We start from the raw sequence: 23,631 nt of genomic DNA, 5'->3' as shown, positions 1-23,631 counted from the left end.
ATCAGCTGACACCCGGCGGCGATCGCGCCCGCACAGCCTGTGTGCGCGCGCGATCGCCATGACGTACTAATACGGGTCTGGCTCTTAAGTCCCAGGGCACAGACGCGTATTAGTACGTCAGATGTTATTAAGGGGTTAAAGGGATCAAAAGTAAAACAGGTGTCAGGGTTTTCCACTGTTTAACCCCTTTACAGCCTGTGACGTATTAGTAACTGTAACCCCCGGTTCAGTGAGGGCTCCGGCGGTGAGCCCGCACTGAACCGGGCACATGTCAGCTGATTCTTACGCGATCGACGCGCGGCTGTTAACATGTTAAATGCCACTGTCAATCTCTGACAGTGGCATTTAACAGCGCCGCGCCGGAAGCGCGTCACTTACCCCGCCAATCGGTGACCCCGTCATGTGATAGCGGGTCACCGATGGGTGGTCATGGCAACCCTGGGTCTGCAGCAGACTCCAATGGTTGTCATGAGCTAATCGCTATGAGCACCACCTAGTTGTGGTGCTCTTAGCACAGGACCATTTCTGCTACATACAGGGGATCTACTCGTCCCCTGTATGTAGCAGAGGCGATCAGACAAGTGCTGCTTCTAGTCTCCTATGGAGACTATAGAAGCAAGCAAAAAGTAAAAAAAAAAAATGGTTTTAGAAATATTAAAAAAATTAATAAAAAAATTATAAAAGTTTAAATCACCCCCCCTTTCACCCCATTCAAAATAAAATAAAAAAAAAAAAACAAAAACACCACATACACATATTTGGTATCGCCGCGTTCAGAATCACCCAGCCCCAGATACCGAAAAATGGAGACGCTAGGTCAGTTTTAGCATTCAGTGAACGTGGTAAAAAAAATAAAAAAACACATCTGTAGTATTGCACTTTTTTTGTAATTTCACCGAACTTAGAATTTTTTTGTTTTGTTTTCCCATACACGATATGGTAAAACCAGTAATGTCGTTCAAAAGTACAACTCGTCCCACAAAAAATAAGCCCTCACATGGCCATATTGACCAAAAAATAAAAACACTATGGCTCTGGGGACAAGGGGAGCAAAAAACGAAAAAGCAAAAACGGAAAATCCCAGGGTTGCAAAACTGTTAAGCACATCAGGGGCTCTCCAAACGCAATATGACGCCCGCAGACCATTCCATCAAAGTCTGCGTTCCAAACATCACTCCTTCCTTTCCAAGCCCTGCGCCCAAACAATAGTTTTCTCCGTACTCAGGAGAAATTGCACAGCAAATTTTAGGGTCCATTTTATCCTGTTACCCTTGTGAAAATAATAAGTATATTTTTTATTTTCACGGCTCTGCGTTATAAACGTCTGTGAAGCACCTGGCGGTTCTAGGTGCTCACCACACATCTAAATAAATTCGTTGAGGGGTCTAGTTTCCAAATGAGGTCACTTGTGGTGGCTTTCCACTGTTTAGGCACATCAGGGGCTCTCCAAATGTTACTTGGCACCCGCTCTCGATTCCAGCTAATTTTGCCATCAAAAAGTCAAACGCTGCTCCTTCCCTTCTGAGCTCTTCCATGCGCCCAAACAGTGGTTTTCCCCCACGTATTGGCATGCGCAGGATAAATTGCGTAACTAATTTCGCGGTCAATTTTCTCGTTACCCTTGTGAAAATAAAATTTGAGTCTGAAGCAAACATTTTGTTAAAAAAAGTTAAATGTTTATTTTTTCCTTCCACATTGCTTCAGTTCCTGTGAAGGGTTAATAAACTTTTTGAATGTGGTTTTGAGCACCTTGAGGGGTGCAATTTTTGGAATGGTGTCACTTTTGGGTATTTTCTGTCATAAAGGCCCCTCAAAGTCACTTCAAATGTGATGTGGTCCCTCAAAAAATGGTTTTGTAAATTTTGTTGGAATAATGAGAAATCGCTGGTCAACTTTTAACCCTTCCAACTTCCAAACAAAAAAAAAATATTTCAAAAATTGTGCTAATGTAAAGTAGACATGTGGGAAATGTTATTTATTAACTTTTTTGTGTGACAACTCTCTGATTTAAGAACATAAGAATTCAAAATTTGAAGATTGCTAATTTTTTGCCAAACTTCCATTATAATATTGAAATTTTTTTACCAATATCATGAAGTACAATCTGTCACACAAAATAAACAATCTCAGAATCAGTGGGATCCGTTCAAGAGTTCCAGAGTTATTTTCTCAAAGTGACACTGGTCAGAACTGTAAAAATTTGCTTGGACATTAAGGACATAATTTGCTTGGTCACTAAGGGGTTAAAGTAAATTACAAACTGTTGATTTCTAAATACAGGTATAATTCCACTAGAGAAATTACATGGCTCCGAAAAATGAAAATTAAAGTACACTTATACCTTGCCATAGTTTCCCCATGTGACAGTAACTTTGTTGCTAGCTGAAGACAAATACATGAGATTTGTAAGATTTATTGGGCGGCACGGCCTCTTGGGTTCAACACCAGGTTTATTGGAGGGGTAATAGCCCTAAGTGAACAAAAATAAAGTTTAATGAAGCCCATTGCTACAGAAAGCAAAAAGGGCACACAAAGAATTATGTGCAAGGCAACATTTACAGTACTTACTGGTACTGAACAATAGTTGTGATTGACCTTAACAGCAATGTTGGGAGGGTACTGATCCTCTTGAGGACAGCTAGTGTCAGTGTAACAAATCCTGAAAGAAAACAAAAAACAGATGTTGCACACACTTTGAACTACATAATGCAAAAAAGGTCTAGGTAACAGAAGTTACTTACCTCAAGACAACTTGAACAGATTTGGTGCCAGGATGCAGATCTCTACGGAAAAAAATCCCATATTTAGGCCTTTTAACTGCTTTGTATATTTTAAGTGGACAGGAAAATAATAGGTCAAATTTTTAATTATCTTTTCAAAAGTAGTATCCTGGACAACAAAGTACTTTTTACACAGGTGTTCATGCTATGGTTTTTTTTATTAAAACGTGCACATTGTTGGTTTCAGAAAGACGACCGCAAAACCAAGAAGGAATATATATATATATATATATATATATATATATGGAAAATATATATATATGGAAAATATATATATATGGAAATGCGTAAAGAAACACATGAAACGAAGCAGAATATGTATTAAGGTGTCAGAGGAAAAGGGAAGTAATTTGAGGAATCTTACGTTTTACACACCCCTGACATTCTCATAAACCGCTTTCATCACGTAGTCATATGGAATGGCTTCCAATGAACAGGTATGCCTCAAGAACTTGTGGAATACCTGGCTTTTAAAACGTGTTTGCAACCATGAAGTGTATTTTGCAGAGGCAGTGTTGGTACATAATTCCATACATTGCTGAGCACTATTCCACAGCTGCTCTACACTGATGCCTTCATCTTATGCTAGTAATTGCACTAGTTACCCACCGAAAGCAGAGCAATAATAATTACAATATAAACGTATCACTCTCACCCACAAAGCTCTCCACAGTTCTGCAAGGTCTTATATCACCTCCCTTATCTTTACCACCCTACTGTGCTCTCTTGTTTGAATAATGACCTAAGACTAACACTCTCTATAATCCTAACTTCACACTCCCATCAACAAGACTTCTCTGGTGCTGTGCCAGAGCTCTAACACACACAATCTGGTTTTTAAGACCCAATATCCAGTTTTAAGTGTGCTCTAAAAACACATTCCTCCATTGCTTCACTGGGAGACACAGGAATCATGGGTTAGCCTACTGTCAGCTAACGCTAACAATACATCTTAACAAAAAAGCTGGCTCCTCCCCAGCAGACTCTCTCTCACCTGCTAACAAGCCAACTCAATTTAGCTTTGTGTCAGTTGGAAACAGGAAACAGATATGGGTGGAGTCCCAAACCTGTTTTAGCCTCTGTAGATTAGGTGCCAACCTTCGCTCTTTTTTTCTGTTTCTGATTGTTTGGAGGGGTAACAGGATGTACATGAGCATTCTGTTTCACCCCATGTAATGACGGTCCGTACACCCTGTACTGTTCAATCTGTATCCTCTCTCTGGTAAATGTCTATGTGTTTATTTTATGTTTTCCCAGTACTTTGGTCGGCTGGCGTTCGCACATACTCTGGCCAGTCATTTGGGTCGGCGTCCATTTGTTCAGCATGGCCAGTGTGCGCCAGCCTCCAGTTTTGCGACTTGGTCATTGGTTCATACCATTTCCAAGTTTTATAGCGTCCTTACCGTTGCTTCGGTAGATGCTAGTCTTGGGTGCTGCAGAAAGTGGTTGCCTAGGTGGCAGCAAGAGCAAATACTTCTGTGGTAATAGCATATTTCCCACACCCCAGGGACAACTTTAAAACGTCCCATAGTTCTTGTGTCCCCCAATGAAGTGCCAGAGAACACCGAGGTTACTTACCGGTAGTTATTTTTTCCAGAACCCATGACAGAACATTTGAGAGGGATCTGCCACACAAAGACAAGAAACCTACTGAAATAAAAGGGTGGTACCTCTTTCCCGCAGAAGTTGGGTTAGAGAGCATGAGAGGACCTTCAAAATAATTATATACATAACCCACACCACATAATCATCCAATCTATAGTGGACACTTATATGGTGAGAAAGGGGGGGAAATATACAAGTGCTGTCATGGGTTCTGGAAAATCCGGCTACCGGTATGTAACCTCGGTGTTTTCTCTTCACCCATGACAGCACACCTGAAAGATTTCTGGGGAATTTGAAACACCTTAGGGAGGGACCACTGCTTGCAGCACCCTTCTACCAGAGGTTAAGTCAGCAGAGGAGGACAGATCCAGCCTGCAGTGAAGAGAAAGAAAGTAGATGGTGAGGACCAGGTAGCGGCCTTACAAATTTGATCAATTCACACACACACACACACACACACACACACACACACACACACACACACACACACACACACACACAGAGCCTCATTTTGACTTGTTTTAAGGACATTACATCAAAGCTGGATCAGCCTGTAGTGTGTTTTCCACTTAGATTTTGGGGGTGACTCCAAATCCAGGCCTCCATTGGTTAATAAATTTGATTTCCATTGATGATTTTTGTGTGATTTTGTTAGCACATTCAACTTTGTACAGAACAAAGTATTCAGTGAGAATATTTCATTCATTCATAACTAGCATTTGTCATTTGAGTGTTCCCTTTATTTTTTTTTGAGCAGTGTATATATTTTAGGAGTTGGAGTCGGTCCATTTTATACAGACTGACTCCACGACTCCAACTCCACAGCCCTGCTAAAAATGCCAAGATTTTTTTTCCATGTCTTGTCGTAAATTCTTGTTGTTAAAGGTTATCTACTTCCTAGCAAGGTGGAAACTAAGCCTGGCGAAAACCCTTTGCTACTCTGCCCTTTTAAATAACATGCTGCTAGATGGAAGCCCTTTACTTGAGTGTGGAATATTGGCCACTGGGTAAGAAGCTATGGGATCTCTTGCAGGATCCATGGATCGGAGAGTGGCATTCTTGGTAGGGAGAACCATGGTCTTTTTAGCCAGAAAGGGGCAATCAGAATCACTCTTGTCTGATCCTCCCTGATCTTTTTCACAACTGCTAGAATCATCGCTATCAGAGGGAAGGCATAAGCAATCTTGAAGTCGCAGGGAATCTGGAGGGCATTTACCACATATGGGTTTTCCCTTGGGTTTAGTAAACACAACTTTTTTACCTTTCTGTTGTGTCTGTCGAGAAAACAAATCTACTTCCGGCAACCACCATAAATGAACTATCTGCTGAAACGCTCCTGAGTTTAGAGCCCAGTCCTCCTGTTTCAGCTAGGTGCGGCTTAGGAAGTGTGCCTTGGAGTTTTCTGCTCCCCTGATGTGCAGTGCTGTAAATGACAAAAGATGTTGCTCTGCTACCTGAAAGTCTGTTCACTCCTTCCATTAGGGAGTGGGACTTTGTTCCCCCCTGGTGGTTGATATATGTCACCGTAGCTCGGTTGTCCAACATAACTCGGAGGAGAGGTACAGTAGCCTTCTAGAGCCTTTCCCACCATCCATAATTCTTCTGCTTGATGACCTTCCTTTCTCAGGGAGTATCCCAGACCCCTTAATTGTATGACTCCTCATGTGTGTCACCCAACCAAAGTTGCTCGCATCGGTTATTATGTTTACTGGTCTCACCTATTGGACCCCTGAAGCTAAATATGCCCTGTCTGTCCATCACAAGAGGGAGTTTCTGACCTCTAAAGACAGTTCCACTAGCCTAATAAAAGCCCATTAAGCAATCTTTGCACAGACAGGATTTCCCACTGAAGCAGTCTCGTGTGGAACAGGGCCCATCTGATTGCTGGGATGCAGGATGTTGGAGTTCTTAACAGGGACATACCTTTCCTTAAGGTCATCTTTGGAAGCGCAATGGCTGCCGAGGCCAGGTTTACCACCTTGTCCTTGGGTAAGAAACAAGTCTGAAGCTCAGAGCTCAGAACAAGGCCCAGGAAAGTCTGAATTCTTACGGGTTTTAGCCTTGATTTCTGAGTGTTCACCATCCAGCCCAGATTTTGGAAGAAGACTGTCACCTCTTTCAACTGTGTAGCACAGTGGTTCTCAGATGTTCCTACTATGAGGAAGTCATCTAGGTAAGGAATGAGAACTGCGTTTTGGATGCATAGAAAGGCTGTCATCTCGGCTATTAACTTGATGAGCTATTGAGAACCCATATGGAAGGGCTCTGAATTGAAAAGGTCTGCTCTTTCCTTGTATGTATAGGGCCACTCTTCGGTATCTCTAATGGTCTGGATGAATTGGGATGAAAGCATCCTAAATAGACAACCACCATAAAACAAACAATTGTGGTAAAGAAGTTTTATGGCCGTATTCACAGACTCAATCTTGAAAGTGTGATTTTTTTTTATCCAGCGATTGAGATTCTTCAGATTGATGATGCTCCTGAATGAGCCATCTGTTTTTTTTTGTTTGTTTTTTATCAAAAAGAGGGGGGGGGGGGGGGAATAAAATCCCCTTTCTTTTTGTTTGTCCGAGATCTCGCATAGAACCTGCTTCTCTGCTAAGCCCAAGATCTCTGTCTCTAGGGCAAGCTGTTCTTCTGCTGATCTTCTGATGGGGGTTACTATAAAAGATTGACGCGGCAGATGGTAGAATTCTACTTTTAGGCCTTCCCTTACTATATCCAAAACCAAGGTGCTGGTGGAGATCATAATTCAGGCCTGGGGGAACAAGGAAAGCCTTCTCCCTACTTCTGGCCTGGCATCAATGAGAAGATTTTTTGGAACCAGAGACCTCCGAACATGAACCCTTTCCCCTTTTTATTCTTAAATTCCCATTTCCTTCTCTCCCCCAGAGGACATCCCCTACTAAGTTTTTCCTCTGAAAATAGGTTTTCCTCGAATCCACTGAAAATCCAGGAAAGCTCTTTTTCTGGTCACCGGCCCTTTCTAGGATGTCATCCAACTTCTTCCTAAACAAAAATTGGCCATCACATGGTATAGAGCACAGTTTATTTTTTGACTGTAGATCTCCCGATAGCCCTTGAGCCGAAGGCCAGTCTTGCAGCATTTGACAATCGGGCAGACCTAGCCGCTAGTCAGCTGACGTGTCCGTTAGAAATACAGTAGATCCGTGCAACAAGGGCAGGTTAGACAATCTTTTTATCTAATGGATCTCTGATCATCCCTGAATCCTCAAAGGGTAGCGCTGACCTCTGATTATCTTGACACAGCGCCATTGATACTTGGGACCTTATCCCATGACTCCGAATCTTTTGCATCAAAAGGATATCTCCTTTTCAAAGAGGAGAGTAAAGCACTATTTTCTCTAGTTCCCTCCACTCTGCTACCAAGTGCCTAAATCTTACTATTAACCGGAAAGGTGCATTCCTTTTTCTCATCAGGGGCTATGTTCACACATTTTTTTTCTGCGTTCATTTTCTGCAGCAAAACCTGATCTCTTGCCAGGGAGTTGTTCAGGATATTTGTTGCCGTTTCCACGCTTTTTTCCCCTTTTTTGGTGCGTGTTTTTTTTCCACTCTTCTTTTTTCTGTTATTCATGTATATAAGGTTCAGTGAAAAAGAAAATCTCATTCTGGTATTTGCATAAAAAAACGCTGAAAAAAATGCTGAAAACTTAACACCTGTGTTTTTGGTGCGGTTTTTTTCAGCGTTTTCACCACCATTACTTCCAATGGGTGAAAAAACGCTGTAAGAAGTGACATGCTCTATCTTTCAAAAAAACATGCAAAGCACAAAATTCTTAAAAAAAAAAAAAAAACCATGATGCGTGCATGAGATTTCTGGAATCTCAGACTTTTCTGGTACTGCAAAATGCAGCTGAAAATTTGCAAAAAAACAAAACAAAAACCATGATGTGTGAACATAGCCTAAAGGCCCAGTCACACTTAGCGACGCTGCAACGATCCCGACAACGATACGACCTGTCAGGGATCGTTGCTGCGTCGCTATGTGGTCGCTGGTGAGCTGTCAAACAGGCAGGCTCACCAACGATCAGGGGAGCAACGACATCGTGGAAAGAATCTTTCCAAGATGGCCTGCTCCTGGTTACCAGCCTGCTGAAGCAGGAGCAGGCTGGTAACCATGATAAACATTGGGTTACTAGGGGCACATGCGCGCCTAGTAACCCGTTGTTTATCATGGTTACCACTCTGCTACGGTGAGCGGGAGGTTACCGCTCACTTTAGCAGGCTCGTAACCATGATAAACAGCGGGTTACTAAGTGCGCGTGTGCCCCTAGTAACCCGATGTTTATCATGGTTACCAGCCTGATCGCTGGTCCCGCTGGTCACACACAGCGATGTGTGCTGACCAGCGGAAGGGCAACGACCAAAAAATGGTCCAGGACACTTTGCAGCGATCAGCGACCTCACAGCAGGGGCCTGATCGCTGCAAAGTGTCACACATAGCGACATCGCTGTGGCGTCACCAAAACCGTGACACAGCAGCAATCTCGCTATGTGAGACGGGGGCTTTACACTCCAAACATCATGTCCTCTAGGGATTTAGCTGGCTTCTCCTCCTTCAAGCCCATTGTTGATCTAACGTCTTTAAGTAGTAGCTTATCAGTATCCTCCACAAGAAAGCACAGTCTGTCCCCATGTCACTGTCCAGGAGGAGGATGAAGACTTCCTATGGCCCAGTGGTCGGCGCTCATAGCAAGTGAGCAAATCGGCTACATACAGGATATTTGCTCATCACCTGTATGTAGCAGAGCCGATCAGGCAAAAGCTGCTTCTAGTCTCCCATGGAGACTATTGAAGCAAGTAAACAGTAAAAAAAAAAAAAAAAAAAAAGTTTTTAAAAATATTAAAAAATAATATAAAATACTAAAGTTTAAAATCACCCCCACTTTCGCCCCATTCAAAATAAAATAATTAAAAAAAAAAAACCCACACATACACATTTGGTATCGCCACGTTCAAAATCGCCCGATCAATATATAAAAAGAATTAATCCAATTGGAAAATGGCGCAACGAGAAAAAAATTCTAAACGCCAGAACTACTTTTTTGGTCGCCGCAACATTGCAATAAAATGCAGTAACGGGCGATCAAAACATCGGATCTACCCCAAAATGGTATTAATAAAAAAGTCAGTTTGGCGCACAAAAAATAAGCCATCACCCGGCCCCAGATTAAAAAAAAAAAAAGCGCCATTTTTTGTAAAGTAAATTTTGGATTTTTTTTCATTAGGCTAAGTGCCCACGATGCAGAAATGCTGTAGATTTTTTCTGCATCTCCCTGGCAGGAAAAATGTGTGCCGATTTTACATGCGTTTTTCCTGCCAGGTAGAAGCGTTTGTCAAGCGTTTTTGCATGCATTTCTGCATGCGGGTTATCAAGAGCTTTTCCAAGCGATTTTAGCATCACCTGTAAAGTGCTTGACAACTTGGTCACACTATATAAATCCATGCAAACAGCATGGATTTATATAGTGTGACCAAGTTAATAATTAAAAAAAAGAATAAAAATGGTAAAAAATAAAAATACTTGCCTTCTGATTGCCCGCGGTCTTTTCTCCGCTGCATCCGGTCTCTTGTACGGCTCACTGTGGTGTAAAAGGACCTGCCATGACGTCATTTAGTCATGTGACAGGTCACGCGACCACCAACGTCAGCGGTCGCATGACCTGTCACATGACTAAATGACGTCATGGCAGGTCCTTTTACACCACAGTGAGCCGTACAATAGACTGGACACAGCGGAAAAAAGACCGCGGGCCATCAGAAGTTAAGTATAATCTTTATTTTCAATTCTTTTTTTAACAGGTTCTATGGTACCCGGGTCTGGAGGAGAGAGTCGTCTCTTCTCCAGACCCGGGTACCATCCGCACATTGAATCGCTTAATATCCACATGTGCTCATGCCGATATTATGCGATTCAATGCAAGTAAATGGCGGCAATTACGCTGCGTGTCCGCAAAATTAATGGGCATGCTCCATATTTTTCCGCAATGATAATTCGCAGCGGAAATTTCCGCAGCATGTGCACAGCACATGCGGATTATCATTGGGGACCATGGGGCACGTTTTACGTTTGGTGTCTACAAACTCAAAGAGCAGGAGAATAATAATGGCAGGTCAGTTATAGCATTCAGTGAACGTGGTTAATAAAAACAACAAAAAAAAAACTGTGGGATTGCACTTTTTTTGCAATTTCACCGCACTTGGAATTTTTTCCCCGATTTTCAGTACAGGATATGGTAAAATCTGTGATGTCGTTCAAAAGTCCAACTCGTCCCGTAAAAAATAAGCCCTCACATGGCCATACTGACCAAAAATAAATAAGGCATGGCTCTGGGAACAAAGAGCAAAAAACTAAAACGGAAAATGCTCCGGTCATTAAGGGGTTAACAGGGTTTTAAGGAGCCCTCCACTTCGGATCTGATGGCAGACCTAAGGCTTTCTGCGAAGTCAGGTGTCTCCTCACTAATAGTCCTGTGGATGAACTTGAGCAGAGATCTTTCTGCTAGTCCACTGCTAGAGGGTTTTTTGCATAACATAGTTCCTCTTCTTAGATCTAGCTTTTCTAGGCCTCTTCTAGAGATTGAAACAAACAATAAGGGGCCTATTAACAAATGGTGACATTCAAGACCAGTCACCCTCACTGTCACTGAAGGATACCGGATTCGGAGGCTGTTGCGGCACACGTAACGCATCCTCAATGGACACCTAGGAGAATTGAGACGCTCTGCTCCTGACACTCAAATGGCTGCCTCCCTTATGTCCATGCTGATGGCTGCTGCTGCTGATCGCCTTCATCCTCCATGACAACCAGACAAGGTAAGCTGGGGTGTGAGCAGCATTCTGCCCCACCGTTCTTCCTTAAAATGGGGGAGGCAGCGCCACCCCCTTTACGAAAACTGACAGGTTGCGCCGCTCCTGAGTGCCCTGGCCGGCGAGGCTATTTTCTTCCAGCACACCCAGTGACGTCACTTAGGCACGCCCATGCCTTGCGCCCATGAAGTCAGTGTTGCAAGCAACCGGATGAGCTTCCCGGAAGCTCTATCATGTGTAGACCAGCGGAGAACAGGCATGAGGAATGCGGCAGGGGGAGAGTTGCGCGGTGGTCTGATACAAGACCTGGATCTCTGTCGCCCACACTTGCACAGAGCCCCCCATGGGACCCGTGAACGGCACTTCCTGGTACCTGAAGGCCGGCGCAGCAGGCATGCAGCCTGCTCTACTGGACACTGGGACAGCGCTGAGCAAGTTTTTCTTTCATCTTTATCGCCATATCTCAGCACACAGATCCCTTCAAGATTTGACCGTAAAATCTCTTCCTCAAAGTCTTTATTGGGCGACACAGAACCCACCCTTAATTGCCCGGTGAGGAAATTATTCTAGTTATTTTTTCTCGGAGGGTGGTTAAGTTATTTTAAGTAATCTCTGCATGCTTTATTTCTTTTTGCTTCTCCTACTGCTTTCTCACCAACGGAGGAGGTCTGGTGGTGTTAGCAGTCGAGGTGTAATCTGCATAGAAAGAAGGAACTTTTGCTCAAGATGTATTGTTCGTGTCAGGCTCCAGGTGGCAGCAGACTAACCCATGGTTCCTGTGTCCCCCAATGGAAACTACGAGAAAGAGGTTACCAAAAATCTTCTCTCTTTAGACTGGTCTATCACTTTACTAATATAACCATTCTTCTTTTGCCCAACCTTAACCTTACCTTAGAATCTGGTTTGTCAAATCATCAGATTTCTTATCTTCCATACACTCGAGACCTTTGAATTTTGTACAGATACTACCTGGTGGCTGGTACATGCAGCGTTATTTGAATACCCCTATTCTATTAATGTCTGGCCCATATATGACAGGCACTTTTTACCTTTTAGGTCTCTACAGGATTAGCACACTTTTATCCAATGTGAATGGAGGACTAAAAAGCACATCTCTATTGTCCAGTTTATTTTTCTTCTGCTCAGCCATACAGTTGTTTCTGTGCCAAAATGAAACAGCCTAAAAGGGTTTTTCTGACATGTAAAGGGAACCTGTCACCAGAAAATGCATTATTAACCTGCAGATGTGGGGTTAATCTGCAGGCCAATAGCGTTACTAACCTGCCCAGTGCCCGCACTTAGTCAAACGCTGCAGGGAGAAAATGAACTTTCTTCCCCCTGGCAGAGTTCAGATTTCAATCACCACTCTGAGTATATGAAGCAGCGCCAGTAACAGTGCCCCCGGCACTGACTGACAGCCCCCACCTCAATGCAGAGACAGTGTCAGTCAGTGCCCACGGCACTCCTGTAGCGTTCGGCTAAGCGCGGGTGCAAGGCAGTTAACAACGCTATTACATTTGTATATTAACCCCATATCTATAGGTTAATAGCGTTTTTCTGGTCATAGACTAACAAATTGCAAGGACTGGATTCCACATTGGGAATTGTAGTAAGTATAAAAAATGATCCACCAATTTCTCCACATAAGTTATATTAAAAAACTTATTGCATTCCTGATGTGTCCAAAGCTACGACTTGCCTACTTTGGACACATGATACAAAGACAGAAATCACTGGAGAATGACATCGGAAGAATAAAAGTAACAAGGTTAAGAGTAACCAGTAACCTGATGGCTTGATACAATCAAGATAACGGCAGAGAAAACCCTGATGGACCTATCTAGGCTTGCACAAGATTAATCTTCCTACAGATTTGTTCATCTATTAAATTGCCATGGCTTGAGATCGAGCAGAAGGAATGCGTTATAAAAAAAAAAAAAAAAAAAAAAAATTCCATTCACTTAAGGCCAAAGTATTTGGTCACTATTTTACATTCGTATTTGCAAGCCAAAATCAAGAGTGGAGCAATAAGAGGAAAAGCATAATAGAAAGACGTGCACTCCTTCTGCATTTTTCCTCCACTCCTGATTTTGGCTTACAATTACCGATGTAAAATACTGAATGTGTGAATGTGGCCTAAAAAGGTACACAAAAAAAAAAACACCAAAAACCTGTTTTATACTTAAAGGGGTTTTCCCACAAACAAAAATTCATTTTAATCAATAGATGTTGGAATAACAACTTCCACAATTTAATGCATTTAAAAAAAATGTTCCTGTGATGAGATAATCTTATAAATGCTCCCCTGTGTATGGCTGTGTCTGACCGTGCAGGAACATGGTCTGATCATACCACATCTCCTGGGAAGGGGAGGAAGCAAAAGAGAATATACGGACATTACAGCAGGGATCGCAGCTGAGCCTTTCTTTGAAATAAAACATCAACCCCTTTTACAGCCTGTGCCGTAATTGTACGCACAGGCTGTAACCCCCGGTTCAGTGAGGGCTCTGGCGCTGAGCCCGCACTGAACCGGGCACATGTCAGCTGATTATTACAGCTGACATGTGCCCGCAACAGCTGCGGGTGGAATCGAGATCCACCCGTGGCTGTTAACATGTTAAATGCCGCTGTCAATCTCTGACAGTGGCATTTAACTTGCGCAAACCGGATGCGCGTCACTTACCACGCCCATCGGAGACCCCGTCACATGATCGCGGGTCACCGATGGGTTGGCATGACAACCCTGTCTGCAGCAGACTCCAGTGGTTGTAATGAGCTGGTCGCTATGAGCGCCTCCTAGTGGTCGGTGCTCATAACAGGACCATTTCTGTTACATAGAGGTGATCGGCTGATCATCTGTATGTAGCAGAGGCGATCAGACAAGTGCTGCTTCTAGTCTCCTATGGAGACTATAGAAGCAAGCAAAAAGTGAGAAAAAATGTTTAAAAATATTAAAAAAAATATTAAAAAGTTTAAATCACCCCCCTTTCGCCCCATTCAAAATAAAATTGAAAAAAACAAACAAAAAACCCCACATACACATATTTAGTATCGCCGCGTTCAGAATCGCCCGATCAATCTAAAAAAAAGAATTAACCCAATCAGTAAATGGCGTAACGAGAAAAAAATTCTAAACGCCAGAATTACGTTTCAACATTGCAATAAAGGGCGATCAAATCATCGGATCTACCCCAAAATGGTATCAATAAAAACTTCAGCTCGGCGCGCAAAAATTAAGCCCTCACCCGGCCCCAGATCACGAAAAATGGAGACGCTACAGGTCTTAGAAAATAAAGCTTTTTTTTTTTTTTTTTTTATAGCAGACTTTGGAATTTTTTCACAACTTAAATAAAAAAGAACCTATACATGTTTGGTGTCTACAAAACTCATAATGACCTGGAGAATAATAATGGCAGGTCAGTTTTAGCATTTAGTGAATGTGGTAAAAAAAATGTAAAAAAAACATCTGTGGTATTGCACTTTTTTTGCAATTTCACCGCACTTGGAATTTTTTTCCCGTTTTCATGTACATGACCTAGTAAAACTAGTAATGGCGTTGAAAAGTACAACTCGTCCTGCAAAAAATAAGCCCTCACACGGCCATATTGACCAAAAAATAAAAAAAGCTATGGCTCTGGGAACAAGGGGAGAAAAACACAAAAAAGCAAAAACGGAAAATCCCAGGGTCCTTAAGGGGTTAAAAAAAATTTACCTCACAAAAAGAATCAGCTGCGATTCCCTGCTGTAATGTCTGTATACTCTTTTGCGTCCTCCCCTGCCCAGGAGATATGGTATGATCAGACCATGTTCCTGCATGGTCAGACACAGCCATTACACAGTACACAGCAGGGGCACATTTATAAGATTATCTCAGCACAGGAACATTTTATTTAACACATCCAGTTGTGGAAATTATTATTATTCCAAGATCTATTGATTAAAATCAACTTTTGTTCGTGGGAAAACCCCTTTAATTCTTAATAGATTCTTAATCATAGCACAATTTCTAATGTGCAACATTTGACAAGTGCTAGAAGGTTGACTAGTTACCCAAATGTAAAACTAAGGCTCTAGTTACATGTCTTTTTTATCAGTTTGTGCTATTAAAGGTGTTTTCCCACGAACAAAAGTTAATTTTAATCAATAGATCTTGGAATAATAATAATTTCCACAATTAGATGTGTTTAAATAAAATGTTCCTGTGCGGAGATAATCTTATAAATGTGCCCCTGTGTATGGCTGTGTGACCGTGTACGGAACACACAGCACTGGAGTGTAGCCGATTCTCTGATTGAAGTAAAACATTGGCAGAGAAAGGTTTTATCTCACAGAAAGAATCAGCTGTGATCCCATGCTGTAATGTCCGTATATTCTCTTTTGCTTCCTCCCCTTCCCAGGAGATGTGGTATGATCAGACCATGTTCCGTACACGGTCAGACACAGCCATACATAGGGGAGCATTTATAAGATGCCTTCTAAAACATCCCTTTAAAAACAGACAAATTGAACAGATAAAAGGAATTATCCTGGGCATTCCTGTGTCAAATGGAAGAGCCTCATCAAATCATACACTGTTCATCTCGTTTCCAATTGTTATTTTTCAAACAGAAAAACATTATTTTCCAGGTTAGTACAATACCAATCACCAATATACACTTTCATAGATCCCACAACTTTATTGTTCAGTCAATGGACGTGAGGGGATTTTCTTGCACACCAAGCTAACCTTTTTTACTGGTACTATTTTGGGGTATATACAGTATTGTTTGCTTTTTATTGCATTGGGGTTGGGTAATGATCGAAAAACAGCAATTCTAGAGTTTCAACTGTCTTTTTACCGTTTAACATAGAGTTTGAATAGCAAGTCATTTTGCGTGGACATTTCCAGACAAAACAGTGCCATATATGTTTGTTTTTTTTACATAAAAAACAAACAAGGAAAAGCAATTTAAGTTTTATTTCAACTCTTAGCAGCAGTAGCCACCAGCTTGCCGATTGCCTTGGTCCTCCATGACAAACCAGACAAGGTAAGATGGGGTATGAGCAGCATTCTGCTCCACTTCTCTCCATTAAGGAGGGGGAGATCGAGAAATAGAATATGGCGCTCATTTTTTTACATTTTTTTGCGCTTTTGTTTTTTTTCCTACCCTTATTCCAAGAGCCATAACTAGTTTATTCTTCTGTCGCCATAGCCATGTGAGAGCTTGTTTTCTGTGTGACGAGTTGTACTTTTGAATGACACTATCCATTGAACCATGTGATGTACCAGAAAAATTCCAAGTGTGACAAAATAGCAAAAAAAGGGCAATTAAGCAATTGTTGTTTTTTTTTTCATTTATTCAGAAATGATGTGGCTATTATGATTCTTCAGGTCAGTAGAATTACAGTGATACCAAACATGCATAGTTTTTGTTTTGTTTAAGTGGTGAAAACAAAATTCTGAAATTTGTATGGAAAAAAAAAATTTATAAATGTCATATTGGCTTGTGTTGCCATTTTCCGAAAGCAGTAACGTTTTCAATTTTCGTTTGACAGCGCTGGGTGAGGCTTGTTTTTTGTGCCCTGAGCCAATGTTTTTATCAATCCCATATAGTGGGTAGATACGATATTCTGATTGCCTCTTATTACATTTTTTTTGCGCTGTTGCGGCGACCGAAAAACTTCAATTCTATCATTTTGATTTTTCTCATTACGCCATATACCAATCTGATTAATTTCATATTTTGATTACTGAGACTTTTACTAATGCAGCAATACCAAATGTGTATTTTTCACATTTCTTAATTTTTATTGGGGGGGGGGGGCGATTTGAACTTTTAGATTTTTTTCATGCGTGTTTAAAAACACTTTTTATTCTATAAAAATATATGTTAGTCCCATTGGGGAACTTGAACCTGTGATCATCTGATCGCTTGTGCCATGTAAAGCAATGCCACAATTTTGCTGTATACAGAAAAAATCTGTCTCCTATGAATGCCAGCCAGAGGCGTGTCCCCCCTGCCAGCGATATTTAACAGGTAAACAGCGGTGCACGCAGCTTGAATTCACAAGTGGCTATTAGAAGCAGATGATGGCTGAATTGCTCAGCAATCATGTGCCAGCAAAGATGCAGATTCAGCTTCTCAGCCTGCATCAAAGTCAGGGGCGTAAACATATGATGTACCATTACTGAAGGCTGACTTCTGACACCTGTCTAAATCCCTTCACGCTGTGACCAATTTCCATTTTTGAGTCTTCGTTTTTTCCTCCCCTTCTTCCCTGGAGCTACAAAGCTTACTTTTCTGTCCACATAGACATATGAGGGCTTGTTTTTTGAGGACAAAGTTGTACTTATGAATGGCACTATTCATTTTACCACATAGTGTACTCAAAAAAAAAAAATTCCTGTTAGAGTACGGTGAAATTGTGAAAAAAACATAATTCGGATATTGTTTTTTTTGGGAATTGTTTTCACGGTGTACATTTTGTGGTAAAAATTACAATGCAATATGATTCTCATCAACATGATTATGGTGATGCCAAACAGCTTTTTTTATTATTTTAGTGGTGAAAAATAAAAGAAAAAAGAAAGAAAAAAAAAAAAAGACGTTTGCAAGGAAAAAAAAAAATTTGGGGGTTGTGTCGCCATATTCGGAGACCCGTGATTTTTATTTTTTTCGGCCCATAGAGCTTTTTAATGTTTTTTGTTAACCCAGTTAGGGGACTTGAAGATGAAATCATTCAATCGCTTGTGCTATATACAGTGATGCCACAGCACGGTCTCCTTTGAAGCCCAGCCACAGGCAGGGTTTCAAAGAAGTTCCATAATGACAAGCACGGGGGTCATCAGTAGACCCCCGGCTGTCATGGGTATCCGAGATCACGTCACGGGCACACAGATGAGCGGAATCAAAGACACGCACACACGTCGGCGCATGTTAAACACCACCGTCACATTGACAGCGGCATTTAACAAGTTAACAATCACTGGCGGAGAACGACTCCACACTTGATTAAGGGCAGGTCCTGCCTGTAATACACAGTCATCACCTGCGGGGAATGGGGTGGGCTTGCTCCAGGAGCCCGTTACATATTGCTGCTTCTGAAATGTGAAGTACAAATATGGCTGATGTCGTGAAGGGGTTAAACAGAAGTGGAATTACGCTATGATTAGGAACTTTATTGGCTTCAAACAAATAGGAAATCTACCAAGTTGTTTTGATTTTGGTATGATTTTAGTCAAGGTTCAAAGATATGAAAAATCGTCCGAATCTAAATGGTATTCTGTACATTCGTTTTTAATGAAAAAGGCTCCTAAATTCTGTATTTTTTTTTTGTTGTTGTTTAAACAGGCTATGCATTCATGTGAAAAAAAATGCAGAATTTGTGCCACACTACCAATCACAACCTCAATTGCCAAAAGTTTATGAGATGTCAATCCCAAAACAACTGGTATGTACAGAACGCATTACAAGTACCATTACCTTGAATTCTTTATTAGGTCCACTTGTCTAGGGGACAATACAAAAACACAAGGACTGTCTTGGAGTTTTTCACTGTTCTGTGCAACTGAAAGACAAAAAGTTTGCAATATGTAGATTTTTAGGTGTAAATCAAAAAATACAAAAAAAAACAAACAAACACAGAAAACAACTATGGTGACTTACTACCAATAATAAAAATATTGGTTCCTTTATGGGTTGAAGTTAAACTTCACCCAAACACATTTTTATGCGTCTTTAACAATCATTACACTTAGGTTGTGAAATCCAAAGTAACAATATTAAATAATATTTTAATCAAATCCATAATTACTGATCAATCTAAAGGTCCTTATTTGCCATTTTACTACAGCTGTAAGACACACACCAAGTTCTGACAGCAAAAATTTGAATAAAAAAACATTACCTGCCAATGAAAACTTCTCTGGTGGTGAAAATAAGTGGAGGTGTCAATATCACAAATTTTAATACAGTATCGTAGAATAGGGAGGTAAGAGATGTATTCCAACCAGCTCAGCTACACAGCTACGGCACGAAAACACGCACAGAAACACAAACACACAAGCTCAGCTACATCAAAACACAAACACTGTGTATACACTGCCACATTTTGAATTTGCTTCCAGTTATGCGACAGATCACATGACTAGGTAAGTAAAAACTCCTTCAGCTACTCAGGACATGCAGCATCCGGGAATGTCCCAGTAGTTTTCGCTCCAACAATAAGATAGATCAGTGTTTGGAAAGAAGAGACAGAAGCTTGTTCAGTGATCAGGAAGTATGCTGTATCGATAAACTCCTCAATCCTTGAAAGCTTCCTTCAAACCGAAAAATGCAGGCGCACACAGGATCAGGACAAGGTTCCATAGGTTTACATTGAAAAAGTGAGTACTGGATCACACAAACCCCAGTGTGATTCGGCAAGTCAGAAGAACAGCAGTCACGCGATTGAGAAGAGGATAGGAGCGGCACTGGTAACCAGGTAAGATTAGGATCAGTAAGCATATTAAATGCATCTACCTCAACATGACATGCACATTTACACAGATTTATAAGAAAAAAAAAGAAAAAAAAACATTTAATGGGAGTGCTTTTAAAGGACCAGGTGGTCTTTTTTTTAATGCGCTTGTTTTTTCTCCCTTTTTTTTATACAAAAGTCATAACTTGAGTTTCCATTCACAACCTGACGGTTTTTAATGGATGCCAATTTGGGGTACATATGATATTTTAATATCTTTATTGTAGTTTTGAATGACACAATTTAATGTACTGGAAAATTAGGAAAAAAAATAAAAAATTCTGCCATATTTTTCTGGTACTCATTTTGTGATCATGAATGAAACACGAAACTCCAGGTCTATTATTTTTTAATCAAAGAAGCTGTGCTAGGGCATGATTCTTTTGTGGCAAGGTGACATTTTTATCAATACTAATTTAGGGTATATCTGACATTTCGATAGCTTTTTATTGCATTTTTAGGGTGAAGCGGTAACCAAAATACACAATTCTGTCATTTCAATTATTTTTCACATTATGGCATTTACAGAGTTAATTTTATATTTTGATAAACTTAACTTCTACCTATACGGCAACATCAAATCTAAAAAAAATAAATACAAAAAAAGGAAAAATTCGAATGTGCTTTTCCCCCCCAAAGTATAGCAATATATAGAGAAAATCTTGGACTCCCATGAAGTTCAGTTTGTGGCTGAGCTTCAAAAGAGTACCATGACTGCATCAAGGGCCTTCAGCAGAACCCCAGCTGATGTGGCAACCCACAGGGCCTTGATGAGTATCAGGAATTGCTTTGTCCCCTGGACAATGTGCCTGAACCACTTTGTGGCGGAGCCAATTGTGACCTTAATGACTAGGCCAAATTTTTAAATCTTACCAGTGTCAGTTCATGTGGTATTAACTCGGGAATGCTTCAATGTATCCCAGTGATTCTTAAATTGTTTTTCATGATAGGTTTTGCATTTATTTTTGAAAACATCAGAATTTTGGAGAAAAATGTTGCAATTTTCAAACTTTCAGTTCTTATGCTCTTAACCCCTTAAGGACTAAACCACTTTGTAGGTTAATGACCAAAGCTCATTTTTTAAATCTGACCACTGTCACTTTATGAGGTAACTAGATGGTGGCCCGATTCTAACGCATCGGGTATTCTAGAATATGTCTCCCGACCCTCCTTTATAATGCCCCATGCAGGAAGTCACATCCCCCGTATATAATACCCCATGCATATAATACCCCATGCAGGATGTCACATCCCCCCCTATATAATGCCCCATGCGGGAAGTCACATCCCCCGTATATAATACCCCATGCAGGATGTCACATCCCCCGTATATAATACCCCATGCAGGATGTCACATCCCCCCTATATAATGCCCCATGCGGGAAGTCACATCCCACTACAGTGCCCCATGCAGGATGTCACATCCCCCCTATATAATACCCCATGCAGGATGTCCCATCCCCCCATAGTGCCCGATGCAGGTCCCCTATGGCCCCATACAAAAAAAAAATAAAAAAATCCAATACTCACCTCACTGCTTCTCTGGACTCCAGCGTAGCCGGCATCTTCACGCTGTGCGCTGTGACCGGTCAGTGTAAAGACGTCACAGAGCTGCAGCGGAAGACACAGGAGCTGCTGCGCAGGCACGGGGAGGGGTAAGTATGACGCCGGGTGTAGGGGTCCTGATCGAGCTTGGACGGGAGCGGAGGGGAGAGGGGAGCGGAGGGGAGAGGGGAGCGGAGGGGGGAGGGGAGCGGAGGGGGGAGGGGAGAGGAGGGGAGGGGAGGGGAGAGGAGGGGGGGAGGGGAGGGGAGGGGGGGTGAGGGGGGGTGAGGGGAGGGGAGGGGAGGGGCGTCACACTTGTCCTCGGGAGATAAGCAGCCGTAGCAGCTGATCTTCCGACGATAGCCGCATGTAGGTCAGCGGCGCCTGTGGTCGGGGGGCTTATGCTGCGAGCAGAAGGCTGCATCGCCGCTGACCTCTGTGCCACACATGAGCCGCTAATGGCTGCCATGTTTTTCTGAAATGCCGCGTCGCTGATTGGCCGCGGCCGGACCAATCTGCGACCCGGGATTTCCAAGACAGACAGACAGACGGGATAAGACAATTATATAGATAGATACCTCTGGAACGCTTCAATGGATCCCGCTGATTATGAGAATGTTTTTTCGTGACATATTGTACTTAGTTCGATATCACTTGTGTTTATTTGTGTAAATATTCTGAATTTGACGAAAATTTTGAAAAATTTAAAAAAAAATGCAACCCTTATGCCCTTAAACCAGAGTTATGTCACAAAATAGTTAATACATAATATCTACCACATGTCTACATCAGCACAATTTTGGAAAAAAAATGTTTTGTTAGGAAAATACAAGGGTTAAAAGTTGATCAGCAATTTCTCCTTTTTACAACAAAATGTACAAAATTATATATATTTTTTTAGGGACCACATCATATTTGAAGTGACTTTGAGGGGTCTATATGACAGAAAATACCCAAAAGAGACACCATTCTAAAAACTGCACCCCTCAAAACCACATTCAAGAAGTTTATTAATCCTCCAGGTTCTTCACAGGAATTAATGGATTATGGAAGTAAAAAAATGAACATTTAACTTTTTTTTTATAATTTTTTTTTATTTTAGACCCAATTTTTTTTTATTATTTTCATAGGGTAACAGAAGAAATTAAACAACAAATTTTTAGGTTAATTTTCTCCTGAGTACACAATACCCCAAATACCACTGTTTGGACGCATGGCAGGGCTCGGAAGGGAAGGAACACTGTTTAGGCTCTTTGAACACAAAAATGAATGGGATCGAGAGCGGGCGCCATGTTATGCTTGGAGAGCCCCTGACGTGCCTAAACAGTGGAAACCCCTCACAAGTTACCCCATTTTGAAAATTAGACACCTCAAAGAATGTATCTAGATGTGTGGTGAGCATCTTGAATCCACCCTCCCAGGGGGATCACAGAAGTTTAGAACGTAGGGGTGTGAAATTAAATAAAATTTTTCCCACAAAAAAAAAAATAAAAATTTTAGCCCCGAATTTTTGTTCCTAAGGGTAACAGAAGAACATGGACCCCAAAATTTGTTGCTTCAGTAAAGCCATTTGATTAATAAAGAAAAAATTGTTAACTAAAATACCCTGGCCTGCTGTTACCTTGCGCCCCAATGAAAACCACACCAACTTTGTATTCTTGATTCCCTTTTGGGTAAGCGGTTGGGTGCTGCAGAAATCAGCTCATTAAAAGTTTAGAAGGACATGCGGTGATGTCACGCCCCATGTGATTCTGTCAGCTGGTAAGCCAGAGACCCGTGTGGTGTGCGGTTCACGTCGGAGGCTTAATCCGTGGTTGTGCAGGAGTGCGCAACCACACAAGGTTGGAAAATTCTATTTCCTGTTTTCCTCCCTTCAAAGATAACCGGGTATACACAGGAGCACCTTCTTTCTTTTTTTTTTGCACACTAAGTGCTAGAATAGCAGAATCCCCCCTCATGTGGCCCCATTTTTGGATATTCTACTCGTTGGATTTCTTTTGGGGGGTGAGGAGCCATTTCACTTTTCCAGAGCCCTTGTACTACCAGTATCAAGGAAGTGCCCTATATTTCCATAAACAGATGATAGACCTGAGGGAGGACTTGCTTTTTTTGTGGATTGAGTTGAAGCTTTTATTTAGAATAGTTTTAACATTTTAGTTCACATTTATCCTGCGTACTACGCTGAGCACTTGTATCGGGTTTCCATCTAAATTTCCGAATGACGTGATTCAGACGAAGCCCCCCCAAGGGTTCCATTCACTATAATGAGGCAGCAGAGTTACTCTAGTCTAATTTCTATTTGGCAGTATCCGGCTTTTCAGAGTTGTACAAAACTGTGGCGGACAGTGCTTTAATGCATGCCTAA

General features: G+C 41.6%; 1 protein-coding gene across 1 annotated transcript in view; it reads right to left on the bottom strand.

The window, feature by feature from the left end:
• The window catches only part of PIAS4 (protein inhibitor of activated STAT 4), a 146,830-nt gene that overhangs the window by 67,801 nt on the left and 55,398 nt on the right, over positions 1 to 23,631 (bottom strand). Inside the window, exons 3-6 of the mRNA XM_073651102.1 lie at positions 18,686 to 18,770; positions 2,742 to 2,783; positions 2,569 to 2,659; positions 2,342 to 2,470 (exon numbers count right to left, since the gene is read on the bottom strand). Coding sequence (XP_073507203.1) covers positions 2,342 to 2,470; positions 2,569 to 2,659; positions 2,742 to 2,783; positions 18,686 to 18,770 — 347 coding nt within the window. The remainder of the gene's footprint in view (positions 1 to 2,341; positions 2,471 to 2,568; positions 2,660 to 2,741; positions 2,784 to 18,685; positions 18,771 to 23,631) is intronic.

Source organism: Phyllobates terribilis, unplaced genomic scaffold, assembly GCF_046119375.1.
Source record: "Phyllobates terribilis strain yellow unplaced genomic scaffold, ASM4611937v1 Scaffold_1__5_contigs__length_1240528914, whole genome shotgun sequence".
NCBI lineage: Eukaryota > Metazoa > Chordata > Amphibia > Anura > Dendrobatidae > Phyllobates > Phyllobates terribilis.
The sequence above is the reverse complement of the archived record's forward strand: the minus strand, read 5'-3'. Positions and strand labels throughout refer to the sequence as shown.